General features: G+C 39.4%; 1 protein-coding gene across 2 annotated transcripts in view; it reads right to left on the minus strand.

The window, feature by feature from the left end:
- Positions 1 to 21,744, minus strand: part of LOC137975929 (mucin-like protein) — an 88,082-nt gene extending 66,338 nt beyond the window's left edge. For both annotated transcript variants that reach the window (XM_068823137.1, XM_068823138.1), the window contains exons 1-5: positions 21,650 to 21,744; positions 5,496 to 6,359; positions 4,715 to 4,866; positions 1,901 to 2,275; positions 980 to 1,092 (exon numbers count right to left, since the gene is read on the minus strand). In XM_068823137.1, the coding sequence (XP_068679238.1) occupies positions 980 to 1,092; positions 1,901 to 2,275; positions 4,715 to 4,866; positions 5,496 to 6,359; positions 21,650 to 21,707 (1,562 nt within the window). In that variant the 5' untranslated portion in view covers positions 21,708 to 21,744. The remainder of the gene's footprint in view (positions 1 to 979; positions 1,093 to 1,900; positions 2,276 to 4,714; positions 4,867 to 5,495; positions 6,360 to 21,649) is intronic.
- Positions 21,745 to 22,297: the final 553 nt, after the last annotated feature.

Here is a 22,297-nt window from a genome sequence, read left to right on the forward strand (position 1 = left end):
TCATGTTGTTACATCGGATATTTTAAGCGTTATTGCAATTTCGTATGAGATATATTTCAGTTTTCGTTGCCTTCTTCAATTACCTTTATTTGCCGTAAATGAAATAAATAGACAACTTAAGTACTGTTAACCTTAAAATTACGTTTAGGAACTAATCCTGTTATTTTCTTTTATTTGTCGATCTCTTTCTGTTAGACATGGTCGCTCTTTGACACCATAAAAGAACAGATGCCAAAAATTTTATTCTCGCTCTTGTCGGAGCAAGGATGGATGATACTCGTAATATAAGTTGGTTTCCGAAAGAAGCTTGAACTTTTACTATATTTGGATCAAAAGATGGCCTAAATTTCATCTTAGGAAAATCTTTCGTGACATGGATGGGTGTTGACATCTGTTGATTGACACCTGTCAATCTGAATAATTTGAAACTGCTTTGGTAAGCTACTGAAGGACCATTCTTCGTTCAGGGAAAATGATAATAAAATTGATTGTATTGTGTGGTCTGGAGGTCTTTCTGATTTTTATGCTAATTTTGGTTAAATTTTTAGGATTTTGGCCCCAAAACCAGGGGGGGGGGGGGGGGGTGGTCTAAAAACCTTGAAAAAAGTCCCAAAGCCAGCCCACTCTGTCTTCAAGGATTTTTTGGTGTATCCTTCATTTTGGCTAAGTTTCATTGAAATCGTTGTGATGGCTTGTATCACACCTGCCTGGTCCTCTCATGAACTCAGTCTTAAGGTGCTCTTTAGTTCACTGGAGGGGTACCGCAGCCATAAGGGGGAACCTCAATGTTACATTCGGTTACTTTTATAATTTGAGACCCTAACTTAACCTTAAGACAAAGGTTGAATTTTTCTGGAAACAAAGCTCATTTCCCTTGAAAGGAGGTGTCCCTTGAACAGGACGAGAGCTGTCACCCACCGTTTTATAACCACACGGATTGAAATTTTCAGACATAAATTCGGTAGGAAGAGAGACTTACTTTGATACACACTGATCAAACGGAACGACCCACTGTATTCCATCTTCAGGATAGTTGTACATTAAAAATGTATTTATTTGATCTGTAATGATGACAGCTTGAAAGGTGTTGCTCTGCCGATAATACATATATATATATATACGAATTAAAAAGATATAAGTAAGGGAAATATTTGGGAATTTGAAAGTGATAAAACCATATGCTGAAAAACCTTTAGGGAGAACGAGAATTGTGTTAGATATTTATTAAAAGCATGCCTTAGTGATCCAAACCTGAATTAAGCGCATAGTAAAAATGTGGTGTCTGCATGGTTCAACTTTTCTTTCCATCTAACCTAGACGAGAATTTCGGCTGCAGGACCAATAAGAATGGATTTTGATTTAAAAGCCGAATAGTTCATGAACCGAACTTAACAAAAAAATCAGGAAAGTTCTTAGAACAAAAAGTAAATCTGTCGTCTGAATCGAACAACGGGAATTGATCAGACTCGAGTTGTGTTAGGCTCAAGGAAAGTTGTCCTTACAAACTGTGACTAAGAATTTTGAAATCTTTCCATATTTTGTTTGTGCTTGGAGAGTGATATGGGGTATGGTTATAAAGTTACAGTTTTGATGTTCAAAGGAGTATGCCATGCAGGATTTTATGGTGTACAACTAACTTGATGATATCTTGGCCAAAACCAGCTGATCAAATACTTGACAACAACAGAATCACATACAAGTTTACTAGTCCCCCATGCCCCCTTCCTCCCCAATGTCGCATACTAGAGCATTTTATTCGCTGCCATAAATCTAATGGGATTGATAGCGTTATGTGCACTGGTTATTTGGGAGTGATTCTACGAAACTGTTACAAGCCAGGTTATTATTCAGGGCTATTTTGCTGTTTAATCCAAATGGTAACAGTGACGAAATTTCTTACCCTTGGGCAATTCTGCCCGGAGACTTCATAATCCCATCGATAGTACCGATAAGGGCAGAGATTCTCCCATGTCACAACAAGGACCCAAGTGGCTTGAAATTGTGTGAAACCTCCACTTCTGTCATAAAGTTGAACGTGTTCAGAGGCTAGCGTCAGGACTTCATCTGCTGCTTTTTGAATGGTGTTTTGGACCGTTCGCTGGTAAACTTGGTAATAGACGTGTGAGTATTCGTCCCTAAAGGCCCAATAATCATCGATAGTAGCCCAAAATGGAGCCATTATTGCCATGTTGTCAAACCATCGATAAGCACCAAATGTCTGGGGCCACCACCATCTCCATTCAAGATTCAGTTGGATCTTGCCATCTGGACAGATCTGCAAAGTGCCAAATTAAACTTGTGTGAGCTGAATCGCCCGTGCCTTTCTCGTGTTTGGCAATTAGAGAGCTAATCCGGTAATGATAACAATAGAGAAATGTACGAGTTCTGGTGGACGAACAAAGGAAGGTAATTATCCTTTTTTTCCGTCCACCAACATGGCGGCGATGACGTCACGTGAAAACCTTTTATCCAGGTTTGTTGATTGTACTTTCGAACAGCCAGTGCTTGTCTATTTCAGCCACCCAGCGACAGCACGAAAACAACGGTGGATTGTTGGTTTCATATTTTCCGTCAGAATCCGTCAAAGGGGAGAATCGGAGTCGGCAAACCTCAGAGTTGGGGGGGAGAGGGTTGGGGATGGGGGTGGCAAAAATATATAGTTGCGGGAGCTCATCCAGAGGAGCCTCTATCTCCACTAATTCCTTGAGTCAACCCTTTCCACATACATTAAATTTATTTTTAGGAACAGGATTTTCCTCGAAAAAATTCAGCACTATGGCATTGGGGGATGGCACATCGTTGGTTCAAATCATATTTATACTATCGTCACCAAAAATAATACTAGCTCTGACCCTCTTCCGATCTCTTGTGGTATTCCACAAGGATCTGTTTTGGGTGCATTGTTGTTCTCATTATACATAAATGCTTTCCATCGCCCCTCTGATATTTTGAATTTTTATCTATTCGCTCGCGATGCTAATTTGTTTTGCAAAAATATTTAAAAGCAGTACTACCTTGCACTCAGATATTAATAGTGAATTGAATAATATCTATCGCACTTGTGGCTATGTGCTAAAAATTATCATTACTCAGAGAAGAATGCCTTTCGATGTTTTATTACAGTATTAATACTAAACCTCTAAATCGAGAATATTGCATTAAGTACCTGCAGCTGGGGGATCTTATTGATTCTAATCTGCCCCCAGTTGTTCAAACGGTGGATAACGCAATCCACCGGATAAAGCACTATCCATTGGATAACTCAGCGAAAACAATTGCGCTTTCCATTGGATATTGATTTATCCGGTGGATAGCGCTATCCATCTTTTGAACAACCGTGGCCTGAACTGGAAAAATCAGGTAGATTATGTAGACAAGAAAATCAAAAATAGTGTGGGCATCCTCTCAAAACTTCGCCATTTTCTAAGTACTCTTATTTTGGCAAATCTCTACTATGCACTTCTTTATAATTTCTCAATTTATGGTATAATTGCCTGGGGGAATACTTATCCAACCACTTTTCATCCCGTAACCATTTTGCAAAAAATAACTTTACGAATTATTCAACTCCTTTATTTAAGCAACTAAATATTCTGAAGTTAATTGATGTTGTCAAGGTTTTTGTTGCACTCTGTGAATGAATAAGTTCATAGTGGTAAGTTACCATCCGTCTTTAATAACGTCTTTACTCCAGTTAACGAGATTATAATACTCACTTAGCCCGCGAGCAAACTCTTTACTTACCCAAAGCTCGTACCAACTCTGGTATTTTAAATATTCTTTTTCTGGGACCAAAAATTTGGAATCTAATTGATGAGAATCTTAAAACTTACTCTCTTGGTCAGTTTAACAAGAATCTGAAGACATACTTCTCAAGGACTGTTAACTTTCATCTATATTTCACTAAGGTCTGACTACACTGTAATATCTTTCTAAATAAATAAGGAAATTTCATCACTTACTCTACAATTTATATATGCAGTAATATGTGAGTGTGGATGTGTATATACCTGTTTCGTATGGGTTGACAATAAAACGACTTGTGCTCGTTTTGTGTTCACTGTTTTGTATATGTATACAGTATGTATGTTGTTTGGTTTGTGCTCTGTTTTCTTTATTTATCCTATTGTACATTCAAATGCTTCCTAAATATGACCTCGAGGTCAGTACCTTAATTATAAATAGTTCATATGGTGTTTGCAATAATGATTGTCATAAGCTACAATTGTAGGTACAATAAACATGTTGTTGGTATTGTCGTTCTATAAATATGTTTACTCGGGAAGGGGTTGACTTCTAGGCTAGTATGGGAGATAGAGTTTCCTTAAGGTTGGTGATCTCCTGATAGATGTTAATAATTGTAGATCTGTTTAAGTTCATCTCGGCCTACAAAAACACATATTAAAGTTTAAATAGAGCGGTTTTCAATTGAGTGTCGAAAGTAATTAGATAATTACTTTGGTTTATGATTACTTCACTCAATGATTGGTTCAAAGTTCTCGCGCCATTTTTTCAACCAATCAGAAGTGAAACCAAAACCAATCGTGGCTCACGCGTGCACATTTTCCCGCGCTTTGTGTCGGCTACGTGTAATTACTTCGAGTTTTGATTGGTTTACTGGAATGTCTTCGTCCTTTTTGATTGGCCAAAGTAATTACTTTGGTTTTGGTTTTACGACACTCATTTGAAACTCGCTCTAATACGCAATACCTACATATAATTTATAATGCCTTTTTCCATAGAACGGAAACCCGAGACTGGGTGCTTTGATCTTCTGGCAGAGATATAGGTACCAATACCCTGAACTGATGAGTGCTTCATCACCGTGCTCTGGACCGTGTGGATACATGTTGTCACGATTTAAAACTGTTTTAAATATAAAAAAAATAGATCAAGAAATTAAAATTCTAGGCCAAATCCAATGTTTCAAAGAGCCCACTTCTACCATGTTATGAAATAGATGCGTATATTTGAACGGCTTGTTATAAACGAAAGATATAGAAGTGATCGGCCTCGCACTGATCTGCCGGTGTGAGGATCAGCGCATGAAATCTTCAGTCTAGGGAGAAGAAAGAGGAAGGACCAAAACACTCTTGGAGACGTACAGTGACGAAAGAGAAGAATTGCATTGGAAGGACATAGAGAATTGAATCCGGCTGGAGGAAAGCCATGATGATATGGTGAAACATAATTAACTATTGAAGGGTAATTTGAAGTGTTATTTTCTTCCCATGTAAACCACCGTGATGATGGTGAAAGTCCGACAACACGTACAATATGTTAATCGTTATTTCTGCAAAGCTCTAGCAAAGCAAACACATGGTATGACTCTATCAACTAATTCAGTTGGACTTCTCTACAACCACATGTTTACGGTAAAGACTAGCTCTGGAAAAGGAGCTATAGTCAAACAAAAATGGCCTATTTCCTCGTTGAAAAAGTGCTTGCTCTAATTTCTGTCGGTTAATACTTTGAAATGTAGCTATGAAGCTTACCTGATGATGCAGACATACTTTGACTGATGAAAGAGCTTCTTGATGGGCGTATAAATGAAGAGATTTGTGCACTCTCGGAAGCCGACTGACTTGCAGACAGGCTTTCTGAAAAACTGACCGTATTTGCGCACATGATACTTTGAGTCAAAGTGGAGGAAGCCGACTGACTTGCAGACAGGCTTTCTGAAAAACTGACCGTATTTGTGCACATGATACTTTGAGTCAAAGTGGAGGAAGCCAACTGACTTGTAGACGGGCTTTTTGGAGAAGTGATATCTGGAGTAGCCGTGCTTGATCGCCCGGAAAACGTGTTTATGCTTACAACACTTTGAGTCGAAGTGGAGGAAGCCAACTGACTTGTAGACGGGCTTTTTGGAGGAGTGATATCTGGAGTAGCCGTGCTTGATCGCCCGGAAAACGTGTTTATGCTTACAACACTTTGAGTCGAAGTGGAGGAAGCCAACTGACTTGTAGACGGGCTTTTTGGAGGAGTGACATCTGGAGTAACCGTGCTTGATCGCCCGGAAAACGTGTTTATGCTTACAACACTTTGAGTCGAAGTGGAGGAAGCCAACTGACTTGTAGACGGGCTTTTTGGAGGAGTGATATCTTGAGTAACCGTGCTTGATCGCCCGGAAAACGTGTTTATGCTTACAACACTTAGAGTCGAAGTGGAGGAAGCCAACTGACTTGTAGACGGGCTTTTTGGAGAAGTGATATCTGGAGTAACCGTGCTTGATCGCCCGGAAAACGTGTTTATGCCTATGACACTTTGACTCAAAGTGAAGGAAGCAGACTGACTTGCAGACAGTCTTTCTGAAGAACTGACACTTTGAGTCGAAGTAGAGGAAACCAGGAATGCACCTGAAAGAAGGTCAAAAGGTTTTAATTGCATAGTAGAGACTTTCTAATTAAAAATAAATAAATGTCGGGTACCTCTACAGGGACTTTAAGCGGCGTCAATTCTTTTATCATAATAATGCGTGGGGCTATTTACAGAGTTTTCTTTTCCTTCTAAACCTGCTATTTTTTTTTTTATCAAGTATCGTTAAATTTAACAGCTATTCACCGAAGTGTAGGTCGTTAGTGGTGGATATTATGGCCGGACCACTCTGTTGTTTGATGCTTGATATTTTCAATTATACGCAATCAGAAGTTGGGTGCAATTCCTCCTATTTAACTTATTTATTCCTGGAACAAATCCCGCGCGAGTTACTCGTAAGTGAATAGCAAAGCCAATCAGAGAGCGCCTTCAACGCTATCCACTGTTTTAGTATATGCTAAAGCCTGATATTTCTCGATGATTGTGATGATAATCAGGTGATGGTCTTTCTAGGTTTTCGCGAACAAGAGAAAGATGACCAGCGAATGTCATAAAAAGAAATCGAGTCGCTCCGACTAATGCCAACCGGAACAAACAGTGTTATAGTAATGAACCAAAAAGAAACTCCAAAATTCGGTTCGAAGCAATTTGTAGTAACTTGCTCAAACTGCGACTCTTCGCGTTCAAGTCGCTTTGTATTTTAGCTGCGCCTCTCATTGCTCAGAAAATTGTCGGGAGAACTAATCTCGTCGCTAAATTGTAGATCGCTCTAAATGTCTCACTTTCAGAAATGGTGGGTAATATATCATTTTTCTCTATTTATGTTACTTAGGCTTACAAAGTACATTCTGGTGAGTCTTTCATACCTTTGCATTTCTCTAATATAAACTGGGTATAAATAAATGAGCTGAACTGAACTGAACTTGGGGATGAATAGCAAAGAATATTCTGAGTTTGAGTAGCCAACTGGAGCGTGCCTTCAATGCTATCTACTGTTTTAATTTACACTAGTAACTTATTTAAATAAGTTAAATTACATAGACTGACCCGCCTGGATTATTGCGTGCTACAATGCGGATCAGTCGCGTACTATAATCAATGAATTTGAAGTTGACCTGTTAATTGAAGCGATCGATGCGTGACCTTCCTAATGACTGGGAAAGGAGACCACGGAAGATTAAATGGATTGGAGGGGTTGTCCAAAGGGTAGCCTGTGGAATGAAGTTGTTCAAGGAGTAGCCTCTGTCGGAGTTGAAGTCATCCCTTTTCAAATCTCCTATCCATCTGCTGGATACGTCTTGTTCCTTGAAACTTTTCCATCGAAAATCGGATTACCTGAACTCCGCAATCAACACATTCCAGTTGCACCGGCGGTAAATATTTTTAAGATCGACGGAAGAACTGCGAAGTGCTTTCACTGGCTTTTTTTGCGTTTTTCCAGGAGATCATTCATAAGCTTCACAGCCCCCGTTCTCGACGGAAGCGCTGGCTTTGAGTTGTGTTGCGTTTTTGAGTCTTCTACGCTTGTACACGTACACACGTGGGAGTCGGAAACCGCATCAAAGGTTTTGTCGGTTAGAAAGCCCATCGTTAAGGGCCAAGAGCACAGATGTCTTTCCACCGGACAAATGTAATGTGCTACGAGCCACACAGTGCAGGAAACCCCTCACCCATGATTACATCCTACAAAACCAGATCCTTAAGGGAAAAGATGCTTTTAAATATCTTGGCGTCGCTGTATACCATAGGCTGTCTTGGAACGAACACATATGTTCTATAGAGTCAAGAACGCTAATTCATCCATAGGCTTTATCAGACAAAACCTACAAATTCACCAGAAACTAATCAAAGCTAATGCATACAAGACTCTTGTTCGACCACAAATTGAGTATGCGTCTACCATCTGGGATCCTTTCACCCCAGAAAAATAAAATAAAATTGAGATGGTATAGAGAAGAGAAGCCCGCTTTGTTTGTAACAACTGCAGACTCGAAGTAAGTGTCACTAGCATGCTTAATGAGCATGGCCGGCGCAGTCTCAAGCAACGGAGAACAGACCAGAGATTAATTATGTTATACAAAATCGTGAACAGCCTAGTTGAAGTTGATCTTTCTAAAGAATTTATACCACCTACGAGTCACAGTAGAAATAGTCACGCCAAATCCTTTAGAATTCCCTACGAAAAGAGAACCTACAATCATAGACAAAAGTAATTGGGAAGGCTATGTAAATGAACCACACCAGAGCTGTACTCCAAAAGCCGTTCTGTTGGGGAAGTGTTTACTAAGAATGCCATAAAAAAGACATTTTTGTTGTTTGATGTTTCATATTCGTTAAAAGATACCTTTCTTTTTTTTTGGGGACGTTGAAAGAACGCCAAAAACTGTTTTATTTCAATCGATTTAGCAAGAAATGGTGCGAGCAGTGCGAGAGCACTTACATTACTCCCGACATCACTCCTAACATTACTCCATTTTCGAAGCCTAAAATAATGCCTTTACACCACAGCTACAGGTAAATTATTGAAACTGGAGTGTAAAGAATTTCAAAGAAAATAGTAATAGGACTTTTCATGGTCATTTCAGCTTTATTTTTGGTAAATTGTAACATTACTTCATAAAGAGAGCTTAAATGAAATAACGTATCTAATTAACCTTTGTGTATATATGGTTTCAATGGAGTAATGTTGAAAATAAGTAGATACAATAACTTTTGTCCATAATCAGAAATACAGTGTACGTATTCCAGTATGCTTTACATATAACTACGTTATTGTTGCAAAATATCACATTCCTTGGGTATATATTTCGCATTTTCATGGAGTAATGTGCACATACATGTTCACTGTTCCCAAAATAGGGCAATGATTGACAGGCCATCCTACTCACCCTACTGGTGCAAAAAAAGTAATCACTGTTAATTTACTTATTTCATGTGACTCTGTTTGAAATACACATGGCGTTTTTAAAAGGCGCTGCTCTCGACTTGGCAAAGTGCAACTGACGTCCGCCATTGTAAGAGTTTAGTCCGTGAACTCGTTTGACCTTTCAAGACAAGCTTCTTGGCTTAAATTAACTATCATTTAGTTTCCTCCCCTTTCTGTTCATTTACCAAGGAATTTTCATCATGTTATTTGCTCTACAATTTAATACCATCGAGACACCAACATGACGTCGTCCTAACACATGTTTGAAAGTTGAAAACTTGCCTTATTTTTAACCAGATAAACGCCTAAAATTCATGATAACATGGCAAAAAGCAGTTAAATGTTAAAGCAATGACTAATTGTGTTTGTTTTTCAAAGGCACTGTAAGCGCTAAGAAAAAAGTCGTCTTTCCAATTTAAGACAACAAAAAGAATTTTCAGACAATCATTTGACAAACGTAGTTGGGAAGGCTGTGTAAATGAACCACACCAGAGCTGTATTTCAACCTGCTTCTGTTAAAGCTCAAAAGAAATAGTTTCATTTTCTCTTACATAACCCCCCTCCCCCCTATTCAATGTTGGAAGGTAAGTCAACAATTTTCCACTGAAACCATTCAGTTTTGCACAACATTGAAGGAGGGGGGAGGGGAGAGAAGCAATGAAGACTTCAAAAGTGCTAACCTTCTCAACAGTTTTGTCTAGGATTGTATGAGAGTAGGAAATCTGCTTTGAACGCTTACAACTCTCGTAGTATTTGACATGTGGCTTCCATTTCTTATTCTGGACATGCTCTTACAATGTACTTTCCAATGCATAAATAAAATCTCACAATACTGAAATTTGTTTAAAATCATCGTTTTATGATTTGGATTTCAGATTTGCGTGACGTTTCACAACGTTACTCCAAAATCCGTTCTGTTGGAGGAGGCGAGAGGGGAGAGAAGCAATGAAGACTTCAAAAGTGCTAACCTTTTCAACAGTTTTGTCTAGGATTGTAGCTAGCCACAGCCCCAAGTCTTAATGGTCTTAATGGTCTTAACAGTGGGATCTGTGAGCTCAAGCATTAACAACCTTTACGAACCTGACCGAATCTGAGCATATAAGCCTTGTAGAGAGGGAATGTTTGTAATATGGTAAATAAATAAATAAGTAAATAAATAAATAAATTAATAAATAAATAAATAAGTAAATTAATTAATTAATTAAATCATAGCAATCCGCGTATAGCCATTTTCTTAGGTGATCCACCCCTTGGGTTGTAGAGTCAGTGACAGTGTGGCCTGAGTAAACGATGCCGCTAAGATTTCTTTATGTATTTTGACAATCACGACAAGCCTGCTATAAATTGACCAATTACGGCGCTTGTACTCTCTGTAAAACGGAAATAGCCAAGAATCGAATGTAGAAGGAATGAATTTTCACTGTTTTTAAGACCCTGGTCAAATCTATGTGAATGTTTATCATACCAAGGAAAGAAAAGAAAGGAATTGAACTTTTAAAGCAATATACAAATTGGGACTTCTAGATCGAATATTTTGACATACAAACAATTTACAGGGTTCTAACGTTAACTATTCCTAAAAATTCAATTCTCTTCTTGCTAAGAGATTATTTTCGACTGCATTTTGCTTTGAGCTGTCTTTTACTCGACATTTGAAATAATATGTAAATAAACTAACAAATGAATTAATATAGTAAGGTGATAAGTTATCAAGAACAGCAAAAAAAATGAAACAGCATGTAGCAATGGTATCAAATTATAATAAAGCTACAGCACAGGAAAAATGTAATTTGTGATCATTGAAAATTTGCATAGATTGCTGTTTTGCTGAGGCCTGGTGAGCCGTGTTAGGTGCGCAGTGGGTCGTGGGATTTAGGCTTGTACTTTACGGGCGTTAGTAGGCTTATTTCCCTTTCACACCAAGCCTTACCATGTATTGAAAATTTTTAGTCGATTGTTTTCTTTTTAAACCATGAATACTGATTTTTATCAACTACAAATTTAGTACATATCAATGCATGTATCGAAACTCACCTGAATCTCATATAAAAGGCTGACCTTCATTTTTCTGTGACTGATTTTCATTTTGTTAAACCTAGGTTAATTAAACATGTCTTTCTGGTGTGAATGGGGTATTTTCCTAGTGGATATTGTGGAACTCAGGGAGTTCGTTGCCCAGAGCTACAGAGAATTACTCTCTCAGTTTGGTGCTATGATCGTTTCTATTTCTACTTCGGAGCTGAAAATTTCAAGCGATTCAATTACCGTCGAGCAAATGGGAAAAATTTAGAGGCTCAAAAGATATGTCCCGCCATCGTTTAAAAAAGTCCGGCGGGCAAAGAAGTGCAATTTAATGCCTACAAATCCATTTTAAAAACGGCAGAACACCCTAGTAATGTGTTGGAAGGCACATTTTTGGTTATAACCAAGGAAAGTTTGGACAAAGATATGTCCTTATAAAAGATCCTCAGAAATTGATCCATTTTGTTGACAAGTCTCCACACGGATGAACGACAGTTTTGGAATTTAGTCACAACTATTTACTCTTTGACGAAGAAGATGAAAAGAAAAGATTCAGATCTCGAGCTGGGTCCACCAGAGCTTCCAAGCCTTTCGCATCGCGCGCTCTTCTCAGCCTACAGCATCAGGTATAAAATGCCACTGTTCAGAAATCAGGCGAAAAACGTTTGTTCTTGGTTCGTAATAAAGATCGGAGAATTCCATTTGGACTCAACTCAAGTTGGCTTGCGTCTGTTCTCGATTTCTCCATCTGCTTTATTTATGAATCCGAGAAAACAACAAGAGTCCCATCAGTTGATTGTTCTTCCCTTTTGGATAAGGAGCGTACCCCAATCCACCAGGACTGGAAGCTTTCTAGCGTCTGTGGTAAATTTATTTTGCCCATTATCTGTGGTGGATCTGTATCCATGTTCATGACGGAAATCATCTTTGCTGTAACTATGCTTCTTTGCCGATAATTGGAATTCACAAATTTTGGTAACCTCGGAATCCCTAACTGGAGCTAGATCTTGTCCACTTCGAAGGTTTCCCTATGTGGGAATTGCATTGGCGACTATATTGATTTTGAGACCAAAATGTATTTACCAAAACCCAGCGTTTTCACCCAGAGTTCTTGCAGATGAGATTGGAAAGATGATTTTGCCGACTTCACATTGAATGATGATATTTTCTCTGCCGACACCAATGGATTCCTGGAGAGCTCAGCGTTCTTGCCGTTGTCGTCGGCAAGGCCACAGATTTTGGCGACCATTTGGTGAAAGTTGATATTTTCTCTGCCGTAGAGCTCCTTGGGGTCGGCACACCTATGATTGATTTGCATGTCACCACAACACAAAGTTTCCAACGTTTAATACAAGGTTTTATCAGCTTGGGTCTTCCGACGTCAGCCCCTTTGCTCAGGTCTGGTCCAATGTTATGCCCTCCTGTCCGTTTAACCTGCAAAGTTGTTTAACGTCTGAGCGTCTGCTGCAGTTGGTTCCCTACTTGTACCATTTTGGAATCTCGCTCGTTTTTGGCCTTTCCTATGTTTCGACTGTTTTCACTGGAGCTTATTTATTCATGGCTGGACTTTTCTTCCAGATGTTCCAAATCTTTTTGTCAGAGGCGAAGCCAAAATCACATTTTTCGGTCGGGTTCCTCTTTTATTTCCGCCGTGATTGCCCTGTTTATGGCTCTCAGTGTTCCTACAAGGCTAACCACTGATTTAATGTTTGTGTTGCTTTTTACGTTCCTAGCTTACGATTTTGGCTGCATGTTTTCGTTTGGGTTGCACAGGTTTGAATAGTGCAATAGCGGTGTGCTGAGTGTTGTGTTAACTGGTGATCGGTGATTAAAGAAAGCAACATGTTTTATTGTCGAATAGGCATTTTTCGATATCTTAAATTTCAGCTTGAAAGTAGAGGTTTAGAGAATTAACGTGAAGAGCTCTTATTTTTATTAAAATCACTTTAAATCATGACTCACAACACGTGAAGAGCGCCTTTTTTTATTAAAATCACTTTAAATCATGGCTCATAAAAAAGACAAAGGAAAGTGGATGATATGCAAATATTTTTCAAATTCATTCCAACTTGCTTCTATTGTTTTTGTCCTCACTGCCTCACAATCAAGCTGAATATTTGATAATTCGAAAATGGCCTATGGTGGCGTTTCATTGGTGGCAGTGGTGGAATAAAACGAACTTTACGTTTATGTACGGGTCCGCAAATGATCCCAGGACCGCAAATAATCCCATAACTGGAAAGATCCCCAAACTGTACCGCAAATGATCCGCATCTTAGACTTCAAATGATTCCGAAGAAAAGGTAAGGAATGTCATGGAGGGTGGCATGCTCTGGTTAGAGAATTAACGTGAAGAGCGCTTATTTTTATTAAAATCACTTTAAATCATGGCTCGCATCAAATTTTGCTGTGTGAAAAAGCGTTTCGGATTTACTTCGACCAATCAGAGGCAAAACGAATTTCTCACACGTGAAAAAATGGTTTTGTCCAATCACAAACCACGGTTTAAGCGAATTGTGTTTTCGCGGGCTTTTTCGCGGTCATCACGGGTAGAACATGTTCCAGCCCTTGCTGCAGATATATGGTCTATGTCAACTCCCGCTTATAAGGATTAGTCACCTCACTCTTAAGAAGGACTTGCCGTGCAGGATTTTATTGACGCTAGCAAAGATAGAACGACAGGCTTCGACTACGCAGAGCCAAACTACGCACCATAGAGGAAGCCCTGTCGTTGGCCTGTGAACTTGAGCGAGATCCGTCTCTTGAATGGAGATCGGCCATGAAACTATTCAAAGGATTTGCTCTGTTTTCTTCTTGGAAGGAGCACCGAGCAGTGAAACTGAAAGACTGCGCGAGTTAATGTATAATCACCAACATGTGTTTTCTCTTTTCAACGGGGACTTGGGCACTACACATATGGTCCAGCGAAGAATTGACAACAGACAGTGTGCCCGCAATCCGACAACAGCCCCGGCGCATCTATCCATGGAAATATAATGAAATCGAACAACAAGAAACTGACATCTTGAAGGAAGGAAGGTGAAAGAAACATCAAGCCCTTATGCTGGGCAGAGAACTAGGAATTCTATTTGGATGCCATAACCGAGGCACCTCCCAATGCAACACCACCCAAGACGGACTAAGCCCAAGCTGTTCAAGAGAGATTGGCTACTGTTCATGATTTGGTTAGACGACATGGTAGCCATGCGCCATAAGCGGAACTATTATTGGTGATTCTGTTTGGCTGCACAATGTTCGGAGAAAGAAGGAGAGTAACTCCAAACTTGACTGTCCTTGGGAGGGACCTTATCTGGTAATATTAGTGTTGTCTGATGTAGTGTACCGTATCCAGAAGAGCAGGAAGGCCAAGCCGAACGTTGTTCTTTCAGACCGATGAAAGCCTTACCTGGGACCCCCACTGGAGTGATAGATTCGAAGAAGGCCGACGCAGTTATCGAATCCGAGAGAGAGGTATCAGATGTAGATTCTCCAGTGTTTGTTAAAGACGGACAGTCAGCTCTGGTTTAAGAGAGAGAGGAAGTTGAGAGTGTCGAAACGGAATCAACTGTGGAAGAATAGGATGATGTTACTCTCAGAATGATGATTGCATTGGGATAGATAACAGTGACCAGCCTGGTGAAGTGAGGGAACCTGTACCTCACACGGAATGGTAAACTTCTAGTGCGGATGACAATAAACCAGACGATGTCAGCTGTCAAACAGTGGAGTTGACTGTACAAGTCGTGCCTGAAGCAAATTCCAATGTTCTTGGGAGACCATCCAGGAAGAGAAAGCCACTAAGTCGGTACGAAACTTGGATGGATGGTTAATCTGATTGGCCGGTAATGCTTGGGGACTGATGCACATTAACAAACATGTGAGGCTGCTACACAAGTTTACACATTTAAATGTCGGGTGTTTGCTGAGAACTGTGGATATTGTCATGTTAATTAACGAACAGTCGTTAGAGACTCAGACTAGTACTGTTGTGTGAATTTGAAGTTTACTCGGAAGTGATATAAATCTTTTGTTTAATGTTTATTAAAATACTTGATTGGCAATTTACAATAGTAAAAATTGAAATTGAAAAACTCAAGTTTACAATAGATGATAAATATATGGCATATATGTAATACTAAAACAATAAAGGTAATATATTTAAACGTGTAAGGCTATGGGTTAGCATCCCATTTGCGGACACAATATGGTAAAAAAACTATTACTGAAACGATTATTTCTACATTTATACAAGGGCAGCTTCCTAGGATTTCTACGATTATAGTAATGATCAACAGGATCAGGTAACAGACTACAGTTTGCTAGCAGTGTTTAAATTGTTCTTGTAAAAAGATTTACATAGGGATTCCCTTCATTCCTCAAGAGTGGTAAGATCCAGTTCATTTAGACCATAAGTGTAGACAAATGTGGAACGATAATACGAAGAGCACGACGTTGAATTTGCTCAAGTTGGTCGCTGAGTTTGCGCGACAGTGAGGTGTGCCAAACAGGGCAAGCGTACTCCAATACTGGGCGGATGAAATAGGAGTAGACCGATCTTAGATCTCGTGGCGGAACCCCACTACGTTTTAGGGATCCACAGTGGGCAGTACTGGGACAGTGCCCATAAACGGGGGAGAAGTGTAGCGTAGGCGATCGCCACATGTACCTCCCTGAGTAACGATCATAGTCACGTGACGATTGTGCAATGACGGTGTGCTGAGTATTGTGTTGACTGATGATCGGTGATTAAAGAAAGCAACATGTTTTATTGTGGAATTTTTACCAGGTTAAATTCGTGATCCTTATTTTAACTAGGTCGAATATGCACTCAACTTAGTTTAAGGCAGCTTTAAACCCCCCCCCCCCCCCCCTAAAAAAAAAAGGGATTGAAAGCATCTGCACCTTCCCCCAAGCTCTATCTTACGCATTACAGCTATATCTTTTTATCTTTGGGGTTTCTGTATTCATAAACTTATCCACATTACACTTATGACTATAGCATTACAACATGTGAGGGAACAAAGAACCGGTACTCGAACTCGGTTCGTCGAAAGATCTGTGTCTTCACCACTACATTACAACCACAAACATGCTCAACCCAACATGGTTCTTTTCATTGTTTACTTTTTTTATAATAAATCAACTGATATCCACGTATATTAACCAAAATTAATTCTAACCTGGCCCTAATTTTTCTCTATTAGTAAGCTTAATTTAACCTCCAAAAAAAGTTTCTTCAATTTATTTGAGTGCGTATTCAACCAAGGTAAAACGAGGATCACCAATAGATAAAAACGGATTCAACCTGAGAACGGATTTTACCGGGAACATATACGCTTTATAGTCTCGATTATTGTCACCCTCGACGAGTTTGTTATGTCTCGTTGTGCGTTGCTCTTCATGATTTTTGGTTTTGTTAATTTGGGCTAGTGGTCCTGGTTAATTAATCACCCTTGGAGGATTTGTTGTGTCTAGAGGGTCTCAATGGGGTTAACCGTCAACCGTCAAATGGCCCAAAACTTAACTGTCAACCGTCAAATGAGCGAGCCAAAATTAGCCGTCAAATTTCTCAGATATCCTTAAACGATCGAGACCGATTAACTTAAATGGGGTCAAGTCATGCTGTTAATGATTGATCGTTTTAATATTTCACAGAAATACATATTTTTACTTGTTAGTCTCAAGTAAAACCGGCTAGCGACAGAACTGACTTCCGTCGGTTAACACTTCCGGTGTCGTCAAACGTCAGTCTTCACGGGTCACTTCACATGACCTCGCTATCGCTGTTTGTTTGCTCTTACAAAGCACGATGTCGAGTATTGTGAAGGCGGTCATTAGCATATATCGAAGAGGGGAGGAAAAACCGATCGAAAGATACAAAGCGCGCATTTCAGTCAACAGTACAAAATCGAAAAATCCGAGTTCCAATAGATGAGCAAATTGTGATGGTGAGCAGCTGAAAAGGGGTGAGCACAATGTAAGGCGCGCTTATATATGTATGTCACTGGTAGGGTGCTAGATTCTGACTGGAAGAAAACGTGAACCACGAGGTACCTCCCGCCTGAGCATGCGTACCACTGTTTAAACAAAAACCTTTCCATAAACACCCATTATGATAACCTCATAATGGTCTCTTTTATAACAAGGCGTTTTGTAGTAGTGGTTTGCAAGGGTACTGAAAAATTAAACGAATAAACGAGACTGCATGACGGTGCACTAGTTTGCTGAAGGGCTTCGTTAGCACTGACAGAGTCAACATTGTTTGGCATATTTTTGGAAATCACCATGAAAGAATGAGCAGAACATTACAGACCAGTGAGGCAGAGAACCGTTCGAAGCGAGACAACAAAAGACAAAGCAGGCGCTCTTCCACCAGCTGTGTACGAGAAGCCAAAAACTGGAACATGGAGCGAGCTTTCTTTTCCAGATAGCTGCGCGAAGAGTTTAACCGCTTCAGTTTACAACGAATCAGTACCTCTGTCTACGTCATCTGCCTGTTCAGTTGTCACTTTTGTCAGTGACGAAAAAATTCCCCAAGTCCTCATCGGCACCGAGCCTGAACCTTTCCAGATGGATGAATTTGAAAGTGACTCGTACAGTGACTTTGATGAAACAGAATCAGAGGAGATTGTAAAACACAGAAATGCCATAACAAGATCGGGTAGACAGATAAAAGCATCGGTGAGATTTGATCTCTGATGAAAAAGCCTTTAAGATCCTAATACGACTACTCATAGAAGTACACCAATTGGTGGAGCAGGCGCGTAATACGTCCAGCGGTAAGGGAGGTGATGTAATTACGCTGATAATACACATAGTTGCCATAGTTAAAGACCGATAACCTTATTTTTAGTGAACAAATTATAGGATTAAATCCAGTATTCGAATATGAGAAAAAACATATCGTTTTACTAAAATTTACAGTCAATTACAGTCAAATTTGTGCTTTAAATTCGTGTGATAAACGTCATTCCGAAAAATTAACCGTCAACCGTCAAATGACCTAAAATTTAACCGTCAACCGTCAAAACGACTCATTTTTAACCGTCAACCGTCAAAGAGACCCCCCCATTGAGACCCTCTGTCTAGGTACACATGGAGTATTGGCGTTCATGAACAATGCACAATGCTTTGAGAGCTAGCCTAGCGGGCCTTGATAATTACTCTTTGTGAGTTTGTGGTGTGTAGGTGCACATAATACATTGTTGTTCGTAGTTAATTAATGCTTTAATAGCATGGGCTTGAGGACGTTGTTGTACATTAGTACACTCGGTGGATTTGTGTCTAGCCTTGACTAGTATTTAACAATTATTCGCCTTAGGGGAAGTGATTACCGGTGAATAATTGTTTTAGTATAAATATACACAGGTGATTGTTTCAAAAAAGAGAGAAAAAGAAAAAAACATTTCAACGCGAAATCATCTTCACTTACAGTGACAAAACGACTACTGGCAGCCATTTTGTCCGTCGAGGTGATCATCGGCTGATAATCCGAGATGGCGAGCCAATGACAGCGCGCGATTTTGTTTATACTAATGATGCTTATGGTCAAGGCTTCAATCAATAGTATCGGCTAGAGGCACTTCATAATCACCCTTTCAAGTTTTCGTCACGGTCTAGGTAAATACTAATGTCCTTAAATTATCTTTTCATAGCATTTGTTAGAGGAATTGATTATTCCACTTATGGGTTTGCTGTTTTAGCCTGATGTTATTTTCTGGATATTTTTTTCCAAAGTTTTCTATTGTTCATGCTGCGGACTATTTATCTGTTTACCATATTGTTCTTTTGATGCTGTTATGTTTTTTTTTCTGCCATGTCTTGCTTTAGACTCTCTTTGTGACACCGAGTTCTGGTCGACATTTCTGCCGTTTTCCCAGGGAGTCGTTTCCAAGTCTGAAAAGCTTAAATTAATAGTTTTCGCCTCCAGAGCAACCAGGTTTTCCCTTATCACGGTTTTTAATAGATGGAAGCCATTCGCCGCAGACGGAGGGTTCCACTATTTGGCCGATGTCTGTTCTTGAACAGATCATGCCATTGTGATAGCGGCCATGGAAGGGTAATTCGAGCAGCCTCGCAAGGAGTCGCTTGATGCGCTTGTTTCCGAAGTTGTCCAGAAGGATCTGATATGACCAATCTACTTTAAAGAGACACAGTCACGTATATGCGAACGCTCAAGCGGTCAATCGAAACTTTGAAAAACTTAGCCAGTTGTTTTCAAGAGGTGCAGACAATGTGGTGGCCATTGTCGCGTGCAGAATTTAAAGCTCAAACAGTGATTTACTCTCCTCAAGAAAGCAAAGAAGAGCAGTCAAAATACCAATAAAGCATCTACAATAAAAATAAACTTTTTAAGACGTGAATTCACGAAAAATTCGACGTTTCAATTTGAACAAGGATCGAAGTCCATCGTCGTGCTTCATTTCTAGCTAATCGCTTAAATGTTAAGAGACCATTACATCATCTTTTCTTGATAAACTTTCATTATCTTTCTTTTAAAATGTGCCTTTAAACATTTTGAAGAAAAAGCTGCGTTTAGATGAGAGGAATTTCAATGGTAGTGTTTATTTGTTGCACAAATTACAAAACCGCAAGCGGTGAGTAAAACACGGCTGAATTATTTCTCTCCTTACCATCTTTTGACTTCAAAGCCACTCTTGGAGTAAATGCACTCTCTTTGAGCTTTGAAATCGCATTTTAGCCTTAATAATATGTTTAGTACATCACAGAGAAAAACAAAGGTGTGAGCGCTTGTACGGCCGATAGTGTCTCCGATCACACTTCACTAAATTCACTGAATTCATGGCATTATATTTGCGTTCACGTCTATTTCTTGGACTCCAAATCATCGATAATAGATACATATGATACATATGCATTTTATTGTTTTTCGGAAGCCTTAGTAAGTCTTAACGGCAAGAAAGTTAAAAGTCTGTTAAAATCTCTGGATGTGAGAAATACTGCGCATGTCATCATATGACCGTGTTCCTTTAATTGCGTAATTTAGTAATGTTTGTTTTAGCTTTTTTCAAATTTTTTATTCATAAATTATCTTAACTTTAAATTCCAACGACTAAAGTAAATGTATTTTGTGCTTTCCTTTTCTTTTCTGGACTCCTTTTATCCTGACTTCGGTGACAACTGCGTTCCCACGCCACCAAGGGACAAGGAGAAGTCTCAATGTCAATCATTCTCGTGCTTGAACCGTTCAAAACAGGAGTGACGCTATTGGTGGTACGAACTTTGTCATCACAACAATGTGTTTAAACACTCCAAATCCATAAAAACCACTTTTGCAATATAAAATTCAAGTTTTTTTTACTGAAATAAAACAACTGGATATCATCCACCTTTCTTGCTCTTACTCCGGTTCCAGTTCCGGTTCCGGTTCCGGATTTCGGAGTCCTGATTTTCCAGACGCCCTATCTGTTTTTTGTCGCCGCTGTTTGTGTATTGTTCCCGATAAAACCGATTTGGTCAAGTGACGTAACGGATCGGAGCCTGAAGCTATTGCTGTGATACACTTTCTAATGTTATCTAATGTTGTATTTTCTGAATTAATCGACACTTGACAGGCTTTGGAAGAAAAACAATTATCATTCTTCTCAAGTTTCTCAGCCAACAGGCAAAATGAAGACCAGCCTTTCTTTCATTGCCTTTGGCATAAATGCTGTCCGTCTATTCCTAGCTCGTTATCACCGTGCAAAAACCTTTTAAGTTTGCGTAAAAAGATGAAAGAGTGAGTATACTCATGTTACGTACGTTGACGTACGTTGACCTACGCTGAATCTTTTAGAAGGATATTTGATCGCACAAGTTACATTTGACAACCCCGTTAAATTTAAGTGAGGCGGCTTTCAACAGTTATTTTACGTCCGAAAGTGCAGCCAAAGGTTCAGACTCGTTTCAGACAGTTACGCTTCATTTAAAAGAAAAACTATCTCCTGGCCAATCTTCAATGATAACGGTTTTACATCTTGACCGGAGTATATTCTTTTACTTTATTTGACTTTTTTCTCACGTTCACGAGCTGTGTTCTATTAGCGTTCGTTTGTCGGTTGAGGTAGAGTGTCGGAACCAAGCCCAACGATTTATTTACTGATGCTGCGGCATTTAGCGTGATCGATATGTAATTTACGATAAAGCCCTGGTCAAAATTTTGATGTAGCCCTATTGGTTTACTTACTATCAGTTAACTCATATTGGTAGCAAACAGTTTGGTTGCTACGTCAATGCTAAGCTTACATGGTCTTGCGGGTTACGTAGCGATTACTCTTCATGGCCACCAGCGTCATCACGTTTTAGCGGAGCAAGCAACTTAAAGTGAAATGCTGTAAGAATGTTGACAATTTAAGAGTTGTTAAAAATGTGAATAAAACTTACCCTGCAAAATTGTTGAAAACAGAAATGCGCTGCACACCATTACTACTGTGAGGGCCATGTTGAAATGAGTTTGTTTTTGCTAAGATCGTTCTTTTTGACCTCTTTTTGCAAAATGCAAATTATATATCGCTTTTTTCACCATTCCCATAATACAGTTCATTTTGGGGGGTTATTTGCATTAAAACAATGGATATTCAGTTCACTGAAGCATGATACAGTCCTAAGAGTAATTAACTTGTATTGTTTTTATGTAAAGAACCCCCCAAAACGTATTGCATTATGGGATAGTGAAAATAGTCAAATGATTTACCTGAACCTTGGCTCTGTTCTTTTGTTGGTGCACAATTCGAAACTATTGTAGCTTATTCTTGGAAATATTTAACACATTTCTTCCCTCTGCTAAACTTGAAAACATTCGCATAGACAATTCTCTTAAAATATTGGTTATTCAGAACTCGAAAACACAAGCCGAATCGATATTTTCGTGTACGTCAAATGTTTCTCAGAAGCAATCCAGATGTCACGCATTGTAAAAAAAAAATTGAAATTAGAGCTGCCGCAGTTTTTCACATCAAAGCATGCTACCAAGCTGAAAACAGGCTAGCAGATATGCCTTTACAGTGCGACGCGCCTTAACGTGGCCACCTT

Source organism: Montipora foliosa, chromosome 11, assembly GCF_036669935.1.
Source record: "Montipora foliosa isolate CH-2021 chromosome 11, ASM3666993v2, whole genome shotgun sequence".
NCBI classification, from domain to species: domain Eukaryota; kingdom Metazoa; phylum Cnidaria; class Anthozoa; order Scleractinia; family Acroporidae; genus Montipora; species Montipora foliosa.